Source organism: Balearica regulorum, chromosome 2 (genome assembly GCF_011004875.1).
Source record: "Balearica regulorum gibbericeps isolate bBalReg1 chromosome 2, bBalReg1.pri, whole genome shotgun sequence".
Taxonomy (NCBI): Eukaryota; Metazoa; Chordata; class Aves; order Gruiformes; family Gruidae; genus Balearica; species Balearica regulorum.
Genome location: NC_046185.1, coordinates 135802068 through 135817342, shown reverse-complemented (window position 1 = coordinate 135817342; position 15275 = coordinate 135802068). Strand labels below are relative to the sequence as shown.

General features: G+C 38.4%; 1 protein-coding gene and 1 long non-coding RNA gene across 3 annotated transcripts in view; one reads left to right on the top strand and one right to left on the bottom strand.

Moving 5' to 3' along the window:
- LOC142600570 (uncharacterized) overlaps nt 1–15275 on the bottom strand; it is a 68543-nt gene that overhangs the window by 13357 nt on the left and 39911 nt on the right. The gene's annotated exons all lie outside the window — the stretch shown is intronic.
- BZW2 (basic leucine zipper and W2 domains 2) overlaps nt 1–15275 on the top strand; it is a 59718-nt gene that overhangs the window by 21964 nt on the left and 22479 nt on the right. For both annotated transcript variants that reach the window (XM_075746069.1, XM_075746068.1), the window contains exons 2-5: nt 1908–1972; nt 8151–8327; nt 9499–9602; nt 12311–12376. In XM_075746069.1, coding sequence (XP_075602184.1) covers nt 1915–1972; nt 8151–8327; nt 9499–9602; nt 12311–12376 — 405 coding nt within the window. In that variant the 5' untranslated portion in view covers nt 1908–1914. The remainder of the gene's footprint in view (nt 1–1907; nt 1973–8150; nt 8328–9498; nt 9603–12310; nt 12377–15275) is intronic.

The window sequence follows — 15275 nt, the reverse complement described above, 5'->3', positions numbered from 1 at the left end:
CTGAAGGTCAGAAAGACAAAACAGATAAATATGTCTAGTCGGTCATGGCTAGAGGCTTGGCTGTTGCTTATCCCTGTTGACTGCTAGATTATCTGTGCAATTAATTTGTAAAGCACCTCCTGTTCCTCTGCCACCAAGACAGCTAAGTGGGGGAAGGAGACTTTTGAGCTCTGCTGTGAAGGGAGGCATAGATCCTGCAGTGCTTTAAAAGATGCTATGATACAATGGTTTGCCATTTTTAACTCTCTTTGCAGATGGGCAAATCATTTTTCCAGAAGGCTATTAAGTGTTGCAGTTGTTTCGAAATGCTCCTTGGCCTGTTAAAACCGTAGCTTTAAATCTCAGTGATGAATGTGAACCTCTCAGTTTAACTGCTTGTTGCATCTTTCTATTTTTTATGACTTGCAGGAAGCAAAACCAGTCTTGACTCTGACTCTGACCCGTGCTGGCTATTTCCAGTGCATGTGGGCAGTTTTTGACTGTGGATAAATAGCAGACCTAGACTAGAAAGCAGTGGTTTGCCAAGTTAAACATTTGAAATGCTGCAGAAGTGGTCAGCTAGTGATGCTGCAACTAGAAGAGTTAGTCTGGTGAATGGGAACAAACTGTGTAGCTGGAGAATTGTTACCAGAGTTGTTAAATGAACTTTCAGGGGTAGAGAGAGCATTAACTTGGATAGTAGCGTGTGATTGGCATCTTTCTAGCCACAGAGCTTGAGTTTCTCTTTGCTCGTGGTAGGAAGAGGTATTTGCAAATATATGTACTTTTAAACTAGACCTGCAAAGTCCACTATGAAGAAATACAATAATAGAATTTTTTGTGAAACTAAAGTTATTAGAAGAACATGCCCAAAGGACAAAGTTTCTTGCATGGTAAGGCCTGATTCTGGACAAGCAAATAATACGTAACAGTGACCTAATGACCTGCAGGGTGTGAAATAGGTGGCCTATAAGTCCCAACACTGGCGCTTGCTGTTAGCAGGACAGGGGGATGACCCGTGACGATTGCCACATGCTGCAAAGCTTCCTCGTATTCATTGCTGTTTGCATTCAACTGTCGATTTAGCTGCTCATTGCGCAAGCTGTGTCTCGTGTGATTAAACTAATTATATCCAAAGCTGAAAAATAGTTTTGTTTTCTTCAGCTAAAATGGCATTAATATATGATCACTTCCCAAATTTTTTAATCTTGCATGTTGAGATTCGCCATTAAGGTCTGAAGTAATGTGAGCCTGATATTTTTTATTTTATTTATGTTGTTGTTATATGATGTGCCAGGTAGGTCCTTAACTGTGTATTTATACACAAAATTGATGGGGCGAGGGATTTGGTTATCTTTTTTTACAACAGCTACATGTTTTTAGGAAATAAAAGTTATTAAGATATAGTGATGTTTGGAAGAAACATTTGAGTGGGATTTGATGGTTAAAACATTGTCTTTGTGGTTAGACCGCAGTCGTGTCTTCAGCAGAATGGCATGTAGCCCCAGGAGTCCATCTGCCGGTGAACGTGCCGGAGGGTGAGACCTGTGCTGTGCCCAACCCCACCAGGGTGGGTCCTGGTCCTGCGTCCTCATGGCTTCTGTGCCTACGAGCATCCCTGTGAGCCGCTGTACCCCTGCCCTGGTGGTAAGAGCAGGGGGTCTGTCACCTTCCTGCTTGGGTTTGAACCTTCGGGGTTTTTTACAGGGATGCTAAGAGAGCACATCTCATCAAAGTTACTCTTGGATCATAGTGCTCTTCATCTTTAAGATGATGTAAATTATTATTTGAGTATACATCAAGAACTTTCTTTCACATGTTGGGATTTTACTACACTGAATGTTTATTTTGCCTTTAGGTTAAACTGTTGTCTGTAAATGCTGTAGTAAAAAAAACACTTTTCTTTTTTTTTTTTCCTTCCCCTCCAGAAATTTTATGAATAAGAATCAGAAGCCGGTGCTAACAGGCCAGCGGTTCAAAACTAGGAAGAGGGGTAGGTTATGTTACATTTTTGTACTTTATTTTCCTCTTTGTTAAAATGACTAGAAACAGGGCAGGTGGAATAACTGAAAGTTCAATAGGATTAAGGTTTTTCTCCCCTTCTCTTCAGCCATGTTAAGAGTGCAAATGTTATTTTTAACTAAGCTTAATGAATTTTATTATTTTCTTTATACATCTTAGCACTTTCTGTAAAATTTGAGTTTATAGCTATTAAGTCTTGTAGAAGCCTCAGTTAAAAAATTGGATTCTAACTGAGTTTGTAGTATATTTTCATACGAAGAAGAAAACTTGTTAGATGTTTGTTTCAGGTGTTTCTTAAAATCTCCCTTTCAACTGAGAAAGTAAAATGTGAGCTTTTATTTTAAGGTTGCATAAAGAAAATTATCTGGCTTTTTCTTTTTATTTTTTGTGTTTATTTGTTTGACTCAAACCAATGTCATCTCTATAAATGAACCTTTTACATGTGAAAAGGAATGCTCTCACCTTCCTTCTCCATGAGGTGGTCTTGTTGGCCCTGCTTTCTGTAACAATAGAGGTCAGAAAGCTCCTTTTTCACAAATGTTATTTCTGCTGCGTTAGCGTAGTTTGGTTTTTTTATTGTTAAAATAAAACGATTACCATTGTATAAGTCCCATTTTACTCATTGTGCTACTGATTTGGTAAACATGACCAACGCTCTCTTTCTTCATGTACAATATTGCATCAATTTTTAAAGAAAGGTAAGTGGTGCTAATTACACTGATCATCCAGCTATTCTGTAGAGCGCATGCTTGCTCATGCTGTACTCGGAGTTCATTTGTCATGGCTTAGGTGTCCAAGACAAATCCCCAACACTTTGGGGCAGAGAGCAAAAATATGTGTAATAAATGATTGTCTGGTTTGTGAAAAGAAGGCTTAGATATTTTGCTTTTACAACAGCAGATTATTATAGCACATATGGGAGGGGTTCCTGTCTGTCATGTAACAGACTTATTTCATCTTGACTTTCCTGTTTCTGACCAAAAGCTAACACCTGGTCTTAACTTCTTGTGACAGAAAATGTAAATAAGAGCATTTTCTCAGAGCGGATGAGAGAAACAAAAAGAGCTTGCAACCTTTCTCAGAAAATTACAAATTCTATCACGAGTCTGAAGAGCTGAGTGAGTTTCTCGAGATCTGGTATGGTCACGAAGCTTGGATGAGAATTGCAAAATAATTTGGTTTCAGTCATGTTAAAAAGCAGTGCCAACTTTCTCTCATCTTTCTTCCCTTGCACACATCGCTTCCTCTGTTAGTTTGACCAGTGCAGTCTCTTAAATTGAAAATGTCCTTTCTATAATGCACATAAAACATTTGTAGTTATAACCAATTAGAAAAAGAAACCTATATTGTTTGTAATTAAATGTCACGATGCTCCAGTAATTAGCAGGATTAAGTTTCCATCAGTGTGGTCCAGAACATTGTGCAGTAGGAGCTGTACGCTGCGTTAACTAGCAACAGTATAGATGTAGCTAGAAGTAACAATCTCTAAAGTAGTACCTCTGTCAGATCAACCAGTAAAAGCGATCAGATGTGCATGCTGCTGGATTGATCTAATGCCTTGTTCAGTGTAGGTCAGTCAGTTATGGTACATATGTTATTTGCTAAAATTGTCTTAGAAAATGTTCTCTCTCATAAAGACTTTATTTTCAGTCAATGTTTTGTAATGTATTTGGCATAATGGGTCTTAATACAGATTTTGTCTTTGACTTCTATTTAATGGAAGTAATAACTAGAATAAATAAACAGCTCATATTTGTAATTCTATGCCTTTGTCTTGAATTTCCGTAACAGTGATTGAACGTGACACTAGATACTCATTGACTGCACAGAAGAAGGAAAAGATTTGCACAGGGGCTAGAAGATTGGGGAGGTGGTTCTTTGTTTTTTTGAGAGATTACTTAAATGGGATTGGGGACATTAAGTGGCTTTAATGTAGAAATCTTAACATGCAAACACTTCTGTGCTTAAAACATAAAATCTCTTCTTTAAAAATGGTGGGATTCTGGTTGCCTTAATATTTGAAGATCCTGCTTAGAAATATTGTAGATACCTGTTATCTTTCTAGAGGCAGAGGGCTTGAGGAAGAGAAATGGCTTCCTAGCATGTTTATTCCCTTCTGTGTGTATAAACATTTTCTTTTTTGTATCATGGCAGTGTCACAGACAGCTGTGTCTTGGACTTAAACTAGACAATACTACTAGTTTTTCTATATCCTGACTTTCTGTATATCAGGGAGTCATGAAATTTCACTCGGGTAGGAGAGTTACTAGTTTTATTAGTTGAGCTAATAAAAGGTATAAACCTTGCCTCCAGCATATATAGTGACGGGCATTAAAATAGTTTTAAAAAGATTTGAAGGAAGAAAAGTGATGTAAAGGGAAGAACCTTCTGAGGGAAGGAGGTATCTCACAGTTCCATATCAAGTTTTTAGCAGTCTAGGCAAAGAAAATTGTTTGGTTCATTTTGAGTATAATTTCTGTCCCCATTGAATGCTGCATTTTTAGTGAGGGTCAGCAGTGGTTGGCATCTGGCCAGGATTTGTGCTTATGGTGCAGATACGTGGGATGTGGGTTGTGTTGACTGCACCGTACTTGGATGCATGCAAATTGATGTCTTTGTGTTTTCTGAAATGGGAGAGGAGGAAATAGGAGTAGCAGAAATGCCAGAATAAGGAAAATTTATGTATCCAGACAGTTGACAAATACGCACAGGACAAAAACCTTCTGAAAGCATTAACAAGAACAAGCAATGCGTATTGTTTAATGTAAGCTGACAGGCAATACCTGAGACCCAAGTTTGTTCCCATGGTATAGATAACATAGAGTTAATATCTGCTGAAAAACTAGTGCAAAAAGGTAAATGGCAGCATAAAAAGAAGCTAAGCAAAATGATGCATGTTACTTTCAGGAAGAAAATTATCTGGTAAAAAGTCAATATTAATACCTTTAACATGAAGTCAGAAGAGGGGACCAAAGGGGGCATCCAATTTTTCTTCCACAGAAATACAGTTGTGGACCTTCTGTTGAAGAGTTAAGGTTAATTCTTAAGGAGCGGTGTATAAATGTACTTTGTGATTTCCTTAGAAGCAAATAAAGGAAATAAGGATCCGGGAACATGATGAAAATGAAAAGCTGTGTATAGCACTGCTGCATTGGATATTGTATGCATCATATCTGCAAGCTACACCTGCCTCTGCTAGCCCGTGATTGAAACTGTGCTTGTTTAGTAATTATGTACTTGACAGCTCAACATACTGTCACCACTTCTTGATGATGGCTTCTTACTCACCCTGTTGTACTACATCAGCATATTCCTCTTCAGTACATTATCTTGGTAGGAAAATGTTTCAATAAAATTATAAATCATTTTTTATGCAATGAGTTTACCTCCTCTTCCTGTGTAAATTTTTAGATTGTGATAGACAAGAAAATAGTAGGGTACTCCAGATGAGCAGAGGACTTCTGGGGCAGGAGAAGAATATGTTTAAAATAGCTAAGAAATATTAATCATGGTGTTTGTGTTTGTACTAAGCACTGTGTACCCATGATACCAAGCACATAACACTTTTCAGTTTAGATGTGAACATCTTAAATTTTTAGACAGGATATAGTTGAAAAAGTAAAATACGATATTTTTTTAACTCCTCTCTTAGGACAGAGCTCTGTCTTTTTACTGGCTGATGAGTCATCAAGCATTTTTTTTTTTGTCCTGGAAATAATACATATTCATTTGGTAACCCAAAAGAGAATAATTATACTCAGATACTTGTTTATGGGTGGAGCTGTGTTTCTGGTGTGCAAATAAAACTGCCTGAAGTACACATACTGAAGTACTTAGGCTTATGCAGTAAAAGACTTTGTTTGTGGGTTGGTTGGTTTGTTGCTTGTTTGGGGTTGTTTTAGTATTTCAAGTTGGAAGAAAGCTGCAACTGAGTATTTGGTAACAGCTCTGATATCTCAGGTGGGATTCCAGTAGCATATGTCTCTGTAGGTGTTTCCCAGACCAAAAGTATGTTCTTCAGTTTCCCCTCTCGACCCTCTCTGGTTTGTCCACCATGGGCATGCCCTGCAGATAGGAGAGATGGTTCCTCAAAAGGCAGACTCTTGATTTTCATCACAGCTGTAAGTTGAGGTAACACATCTGAGACCCTGAATGCCTCCAAGGTGTGGGATGACGTAAAAGCCTGAGAAGTCATTTGTAGCCCAGAGAAGGGGGCTTATTGTGTAGTTTACTGGGTGAGGAGAGCGTGATGGGGAGAAGCTAGGGTGGCACTGTGATTATGTGCATCACTTCAGGATGAGCTGGGGTTGGGAAGAGGTGGTTTTCTGAGTGTGTATATGAGTATCCATGATGCTGAGTAATCCTCAGCTTTGGTCCAAGCAGGCCAGCTTCAGGGGATGGGGCAACAAGTCACTTGGAGATAGGTAATAGGGTCAGCAAGCCACTAAAAGCTAGGTGTCTCAGGGAGTTTCTGGAAAATAAGGTGATGCCTCATTTTTCCAGTGCTTCTAAGCGCTTGACAGGCAGCCCTGGAGCTGTTGCTGGCTGCATGCTGCCAGGAGCCTTGGAAACACCGGTTGGCTAGTCCACTGAGGTTCCCAGTGGCCTGGGACGCAGTGGGAGGAGGGACTGTTCACGCTTTCCAGATGTGATTGCTGTGAGGTAAGGAGATGCATTGGAAGAGGGGGAGAATGGGCAACTGATGCCCTGAAGATGGTAGAATGAGTGCACCCCAGGTGGGGTACGTGCAGGGGAACAAGGAGAGAGAAAAACGTTTCTATATTAGAAATAATAAAGCTGATAAAAGTAGGCATTGTGCATAAAATAATTAATTAATTGCCTTAAAGGCTATTGTGGCAGGAGGAAAGAGATTGGGGGGAGAAACATTATCAGAAAACAAGGTCTTTGGGGGTTTTTTGATTGATATTTGGGATAAAAAGCTGCACTATGAGTCACAGGGAAAGGAAACCTGCAGCTAGAGGATGTGTAATGTCCAGAATCTCTTCTCCCAAAAAGGCTGGGAGAGTTGCAACTGGCACGTTTCAGAGTGTATTAGCACGTGTTTAGACAGGAATTTTACCAATTCTCATTTGTCTTAGTAAGTAGAAATTTTTAGATTTACGTTCTGGATATAATATGTGCAGGTTTTTTACTAACTTGTATCAACATCTGTGTCAGCAGGTGATAACAAACTAATTTTCTTTTTTTGAGCATCACAGAACAACTCACAGTTCTGTTTCTGAAGTTCAGAGTTATTTTGATGGGAACAAGCATTTCGTATGCGTCCTTATGTAAAGCCAAGACTTGTTTTGTTAAAAAGCTTCAAGTGTCGGTGGTAAGCTAAGCTGTTAACAGCCCGCAAGAAGCAGCGGCAGGAGGTACGGGTAAACCTACCTAGCTTTGTTGGTGGTTGCAGTTACATCTGTTGTAGCTAATGGCTCAACATAGGGATGTTGTCTGGGGGTCAGACTGTACCTTAATGGAGTTCAACCAGGGACAGCTGTGGAAAATGCAATGTGAGCGCTGCATTTCTGTGTTCCTAGTGCTGCTTAGGTCTGTGAATACGAAAGATAAGTTATTGGTTACACTGTGTTACTTGGTCCTAAGTGTTTGCACAAAAGCTACTTTTATGAATACCTTGATCTCCTCTTTTCCTGAACACTTGTCTTTTCAAAAAACGTTTTAGATATGTGACCATAGTTATTTAAAGAAAAATATCAAGAAATGAAAAATGGAGTGTTCCTACAGTGAGATTGTGTAAACATAACTGGCATTCCCTTTATTCTGCTATCAGATTTAGCAATGCGTAATGATACACATGTTCAATAGTATCTTTGACAAGAGAAGTAAGAGTGAAATTTGAAAACAATTTCAATAGTTGCTTTTCCTCCCCTTTATTTATTTATTTATTCCCATATATTTGTGTGTGTTTTGGTGTTGTGGGGATGAGGAGGAGAGGGAAGTGAGGGTAAGCACTGTGGAATTTCCAGAGGCAATAAAAGCCAAACAAACTAACTTTTGGTGGGTTGACCAGAATGGGAAGAATATGTTTAGGTGCCATGGTCATTTCAGTTGCTGACTGATAGAAGATTTTAACAGAAAGTTTAAAAACTGATTCTTCTTTTCCTTCCCCTTTATCTTTGTTGCAGATGAAAAGGAGAAATTTGAACCCACAGTCTTCAGGGATACAATTGTCCAAGGCCTCAATGAAGCTGGGAGTGACCTGGAGGCTATAGCCAAATTTCTGGATGCAACAGGCTCACGGCTTGATTATCGCCGCTATGCTGACACACTCTTTGATATTTTGGTAGCTGGCAGTATGCTAGGTAACCAGCAGTGTACCATCAAGGCTTGACGATCAGCCTTGCTTGTTTTTAGATGCTGTCTTCCTTTACGAAGTGGAAATTATAAATTGTGTTACGATTTCACTTATCTAGATACTTCTTGCATTTTGTATTATAGCATTGTTTATTGTTTGGAGTGCAGTAATACCTAGGGACTTGAGTGTGTGAGGCATTCTGCAAATACCACAAAAAATGGGTAGCACTCTGAGAAGCCTTTGGTCTGAGCTGAAACAGCGTATAAATGTAACAGCAAAGAAAATGAGAGAGATGCTAACTGGGGGAAACAGAAGAATTTATTAGCATAAAAAGATGTAATACAGCACTCCAGGTTATTAGCTGTTGTAAAGCTTGCTTTGTAGATGTTGCAGCAAAGGCTAGCTAAGAGAAGTGAAGGATAATGAGGAGTGCTTTGTGGATGTCCATGGAGCATTTCTCCCAGGTATCAATGGCAGCTTGAGCAAAAACATGCCTTTCACCTTCCTCTGTATTTTGAATAAGTTGGCTCTTTTTACTGGTCACGTTGGTTTGATTCCTGCTTCCTGCCCTTTGGTATGTAAGAAGAAAAGATGTTTTTGTAAGACGAGGTAAAGCAGGAAACAAAAGCCAATGGAAATATCTAGGAATAAAGCTCAACAAAACAAGCCAGGAGAAAAATTTTGCAGCAGTGTTTTGAAAGTTTACATGGGCCTGGAAAGCATTAGAGAGGTTAGGAGGATGTTCCAAGTCCTCAAATTAGTAACAGAGTTCTAATACTTTTCTCTTTGGTAAGGATTTACGTTATTGTGGTGTTTATAGTAGTAGTTAAAATATGCACAAGGGTTATGCTCCAACCCATACTTACTTACTGCTCAGTGCTCTCAAAACCAGCTAAGATTCCTTAGTGTGATGTGAATCTCATACCTGTGAGGTCGGTGTGATCTAAGGTGCAGCATCTCGGCCAGCTGTCTCTTCTATCAGGTGCCACCATAGCCTCGCAAAGCTCCCTCTCTCTCTGTTCCCCCTCTCCCCTGCTAGGTCTTACTCTTGCCTTTTGCCTCAGTGATACTAACATAAAACTTATTAAAGTAAATCTTACAATTATAGAAAATTCTCTAAAGTGAGAAATTGTTTCTTGGCTTTTTTTTGTTTTGCTTTTTTTTCCTCTTTCTTTTAGCTCCTGGAGGCACACGCATAGATGACAATGACAAGACCAAGATGACCAACCACTGTGTATTTTTTGCAGATGAAGATCATGATGCAATCCGAAATTATGCTCAGGTCAGTAATAGCGTGGTTGATTACTGTTTTCCATTTATGTATCTAAAGGGATTACAGTGGAACATCTGCAGACTGTCTAGGCTGCAGTAGGCTAGTTACAGGGCAATTGAAAATTCAGTTAACCAGTAATCTGCCCTAACTATAAATTTTAGGTAAGAAAATAGGATGTCTAAGATAATCTGGTCACAGCTAGCAATGCTTTCTTTTACAGAAAGCAGTCTTACTTATTTCAGTCTGCTCTTGGTTCAGTATATTTTTAGACACCATCCTTATTATTTTTGTTGACCTTTTCTGTATGCAGCCTGAAAGATTTGTATGAACGTATTTTTAGAAACACATGAAGTATATGAATGACAAAAAATATAAAGCTCACGCCTCCAACCTTTAGTTGTATAACTAGTTAGGAACTGGGCATATATTCCAAGAGCTTTCATTTCTCCTGCGTAAGTGATATATAATTTCTTTTTGCAGGAAGGCTTGCACAAATAGGCCTATGTGAAATTAGCACAAAAAAGCAATGAAACCTGAAACATTATTGAAGAGAAGCTGATGTTGCGTAACTCCTTAATGGAAGATAATAAATATATGAAAAAATACAGTAAGAATTCTATTGAAAGTTCAAAGTCTCTATGCAATTCTGGATGCAAGTAGGATTGCATAAAAATGCAATACCGTTGAAACTCCCGTATGTCAAAACTCTGTTATTATACTTAATATTTATCTTTTAAAATAACTAGTTAATATTGGGATGCTGGAGACAGTAATTGAAGGCATAAATAACACTGTCCCTGCTAAGGTGTTGAGGGTGGTAAGTTGCTGAAAAGGTGCATGGTTGATTTAAAGGGTGCTGGGATCAGAATCTGCATTGGTAACAAATGTTTGCTAAATAGCAGAAAGCTCCTTTAAAACACATGTTTCAATCTGAAGAAGTGAAATATACTTATTTCTGGAAAGGGAGTCAGTATATCTTGTGTGTATCAGCTTTATCATCTCTTAAAACCAGGGTGTTCTGCTTCAGGAAGACTGGTTATTGGTAAAAGCATTGATTCTGTCTTCTTGAATTTTAATATTTTAACGGTTTGATAATAAAACTTGGCAGTATCAGTCCTCCAAGGAGAAATTTAACTTCAAAATAAAAGGTTGCATTTTGGAAAATGGAGAGGAAGGCTTCAGAATTTGAAGCAGTAAAAATTTCAATGTATTCTCTGCATTTCAAATCAAAAAGTCACCAAAATAAGTCAACATTTTGTAGTTAATGCCCGAAGAGATCTATCCTTTTATAGACCTTGCCAGGTTTTTTTCATGCATAATGAGAAATAGAGCTCTTACTGTATTATGAAAAAGTGGAGTTAGGCTTAAATAGTGTTAAGAGCTTCCTTATCTTCTAGGTAATTTCTTACTCTGAGTCCCAAATGAACCAGCAGTGTGGCTATTTTTTTGTGGTTTTAGTTATGGAAACAATTCAAAGAGTGAAAAGTGTTCAAGAAAAAAGACTAAAGCTAGTGTTGATACTTAAGCAGATTATTTGCTTATGAAGTGTACTTCTGTCATTTACAGGGACTTATAAAAATATACAAAATTTTGTTTGGAAATATCAACGAGATGCTAGCTTACATTTTTGTTTTACACCATATTTTATGCCTTATTTTAGTAGAATTCTATGTCTCTGCCTCTCAGCATGGCCACAACTTGATTTTTTTTCACTTGTTCTGAGCCAAAATGCTACCTTTTAGGATGTTTGGATGTATTCTATGTTCTCTGAAAAGTGAATTGAAACTTTGTAAACTTAATTTCTCCCACCACCACCATCCAGCCTGACAATAGTGTTATTTGTTCTCCATATAAACTTTTTTACCTGTGACAGAGAGGCATATGTTTTGTGGCCTTTGTACAGTAGTGAGAGCAGTGGTTTGTTTATTTAATTTCTTATCTCTCCTTTCTTCCATCTGAATGTACCCTGCACCTGTGCTGCTTCTGCTTTCATAATCTGTGGTCACATGATAGGCAACAAATGGTGAAAACTGGAGAACAAGTGCTTCCAAGAACATTCTTGTTTTAAAAGCTTTGTCAGATGTTCTTCCTCTTTCCCTGGTAGTAGTGTGTTCTGTTGTAAGCATTCATGCTAGTGGATTTGACAAACATCCTGCCTGTACTGAAGATGTCCAGCAGTGCTACCTGACTGCTTACACCTGACAGCTTCCCCAGAGCTGCATTGCCAGGGGAACAGTGCAAAGTTAACCACCTTCCCCTCCTCCTTTCCCCTGCTTTTGGTCTGTGCGTAGGGTGAAAAGTAGAGTAGGAATAACATTTTGAAAAGTATGAAAAAGAAAACTCTCAAACTGCAGTAAATTCTCTGATCCAGACATTGTTCTATAAAGCAAGAATTGCAAGACGTATTTTTCCACTTGTGAACAAACTAATAGAGAAGGATGTTTCATGATCTGCCATGAGACAGACAACACAACAGATGACTGCAGAAATATCATTCTGCTGGCTGCTTATTTCCTGGAAACAATGTCTAAGGGGAAACTGTGGAGTATTAGAGTGTGAGAAGCCAGCAGTGCTTCCTACTTTTTCTTTCCTGCTGTGGAGATAACAGAAAAGAAAAAAATTGCCTTATCATGGATTAATCAAAGATATTCTTTAGGGGTTCAGTAGTGGCAATCATGTTTCCCTTGGCCTTTTTCTGTTTATCTGTGTTTCTTTAGGTCTTCAATAAACTTATCAGGAGATACAAATATCTGGAGAAAGCATTTGAAGATGAAATCAAAAAGGTAATGTTGGTGGCAGTCTCTTCTTAAGCGTTAATATTTTTTTTTTACCCTACGTTTAATATAATTGCATATGTACAAATGCTGCTCTGTTATGTATTTTATTTAGCTCTGCTGGAAAAGAGGATGGAATCTACAGGTGGCAGCTGTGGTCTGCAAATTTAGCTCTGTGGGAATACTGCTGGCAGCACTTGATATCGAGTAATTCTGAATTAATGCTTCCTTTGGTTGTTTTGACCAAACTCACCACCTTATCCCAGACTTTTCTGTGCAGAATTTCAACGTGCTTTGGGGGGGTATAGTTTTTAATGAGAGGAAATGTTACTATCCTAATATAGAACAACTCTCTGTGGTTTTTTCCATAGGATAAATGCAAATCTGCTCTGCAGAATTGCACTTGATGTATGAGTATTAAACTGCTCCTGCATTGTGGAATGAGTCCTAACCACAAGGTTTTTTTTTATTCAAGGCCATAGATATGTGCAAGAAAGTCATGACCACTGGCAGAGTGCTCAGGATTTGCTTGTTAGACTGTAGTGGATATTTGTGGATACTGTTGTTTTGTGATACTGACTTCTAAGGAGACAGGAGAAACATGGGTAGAAATTTTTGAAAAACAAAATACAGATTTATTTTGTCTATTTTGAGTTCCTAGTAACAGATGTAAATATCTTTTTCTAATGGCCTGAGTAAGTAATAAACACTGCTGTGCTGTAAGTTAACAGGCATGCTGATAATGGCAAAACCTGTCCTGTGACTAAAATGCCTTGTTTGTTAAAAGTGTGTTTCTATATTATTTAAACATTGGAAAGATTGCTGCAAGGATCAGTGAGGGTAAGTCTGGAGCATGCCGCCTCACCACCACCTCTGAGTAAATTTGGCTCTCTAAATTCTTGCTCATATAGGAAATTATTTTTGCGCTTGTGGCCAGCATGCCTATTAACTGGTGCTGATTGCTCAATACATCATTCTAAAGACCTAAATTTACTTCTATCCCCACACAAATCTACTGTTCTTGCTGTTAATTACTATAATCATTGACATGAGAAGCGCTGACTCATAGCATTCAAGTTTCAGAGAGTGTTCAGCATATTAAGCAAATGCCATGTCAATTCAAGCCGCCTCCTCTCTTCTGTAACTTGCTTTGTTTTGAATCCTCTAAGTTTCTAAGAATTCACTTTGCAAGCTCAATGACAAGATGAGACTATGGTTACTGTATAATAATTTGACTCTTCAGCTGAGGAACAAGTGCCTCTGATGTGAAGATTAACTGTACTGTAGCTTGAGAGAAAGCAGTCATTTAAGGTACAGTGTGACTGGAGTCGTGCTACTCATTTAAAGCCATTGGAAGCATCCTAGCTGTGGCAGCATGGGGTCAGAATGGGCTTGTTCACCTTGCAGACTGCAAATCTCAATTTTATGTACACGCTTTTTGTATAGTTTTTAGTGTCAGATTAAATCTTGTATGATAAATCACAAGATCAGGTTTGCATGGTGGTCCTAGGCTGGGGGGTTAATTTCCATCTGCCCTTCCTTTGTCACCCTTAGCGCTGGTGCAGATTTTGGCGTGGCTCCTGGGGACCTGGACTTTCAGCATGGGTGCCAGATGCACTCCATTCCTTAGTTAATGCAGTTTATTGGAGAATTAGAAATTAGGAAGGTGGCTGTGAAGATTTGGGCCTGTGTATTGCACCCGTGCTGTCATTGCCTCAAAACCCTTGAGGGCTATTCATAGCTGCCTTCTGTTTACCTTCTCCCTCCCCCTGCACATGTCAACCCACACTTCAAGTGGCTGTTGTCTCACTGATGAGGCTGCTGGGGTTTTAACTATTTAATATTTTAATCACTGGGTGCAGTAATGTGTATGAGAGTGGCTGTCCATGAAGAAGGTCACAAGATAGATACATTAATGTTTCTAGAAGGGGTTTCCACAAGATTTAGTGGTTCAAAGACTCTACTGTAATTAGACTATGGTTAGAAAAGCAAGAGAGCAACTCCTCAATGTTGTTTCATGGGTCATTGTCCCAGCAATGAATGTGATTTTTTTGGCAGATTCATTAGGCAGCTAAAGCACTTGGGGGAAAATTAGCTCTTCTCACAAAAAGTCACGCTAAAAAAACCCAAGGCCATACCAACAGTTTCACTTTTAAGAACCAGATGGTGTCAGTGGAACTTCTCTTTCAAGAGAGGTTATCTTCGATGGCAGTATCTGTACGAGTATTTACTTTATGTCTTCTAGTGCATAATTTAGTCATTTTATTTTTGTCATTATTATATTTTTGTCATTATTGTTTCCCAGCACCTTTCCCTTTTGTGTCTGCTTCCAGCTTTCAAATATTTTATTTCTTAATTGTCTCCCCCCAAAAATTGCAAATTATTCTTTCTCTAGTGACATAAACAAACTGTACATCTAAATTTTACATCTAAATTATTTTGTGCAAGCAATTTCAACAGAAGGCAAGGATTTTTAAGTGGATTGCACACCTGCTGGTTTTTAATATAGGCAGTTTAAGTTCATACAGCACTGACCAGTGTTTCTGCATAGACTTAGGACAACATTTTGCAATAATTTAAGTAAGATACTTAGTTCCAAATTTGTGTTCATCTTTCTTATATATCTCTTTCTGTTCAAGTCAGTGAATGAATCATGCAGTATTATCTATGTAGTATGTTAGTAAGTTTAAGTAGCATTCTGTTTAGCTTTTTATTATAAAAATTGGGATAAAGTACAGATAAGTACATTTTTGGTCTTAACTGCTAAAAATTACTGAGTCATATGAGGACATGTGAAGTACTGAGAGATGTTATGAGGTCCTCTGTTCGTGTTCCTGTTTTTCTAAGGAAGGAACCCTAAATCAAGCTGGGAATTACAAAATAAGAGGAGACTAACATTCTGAGATCG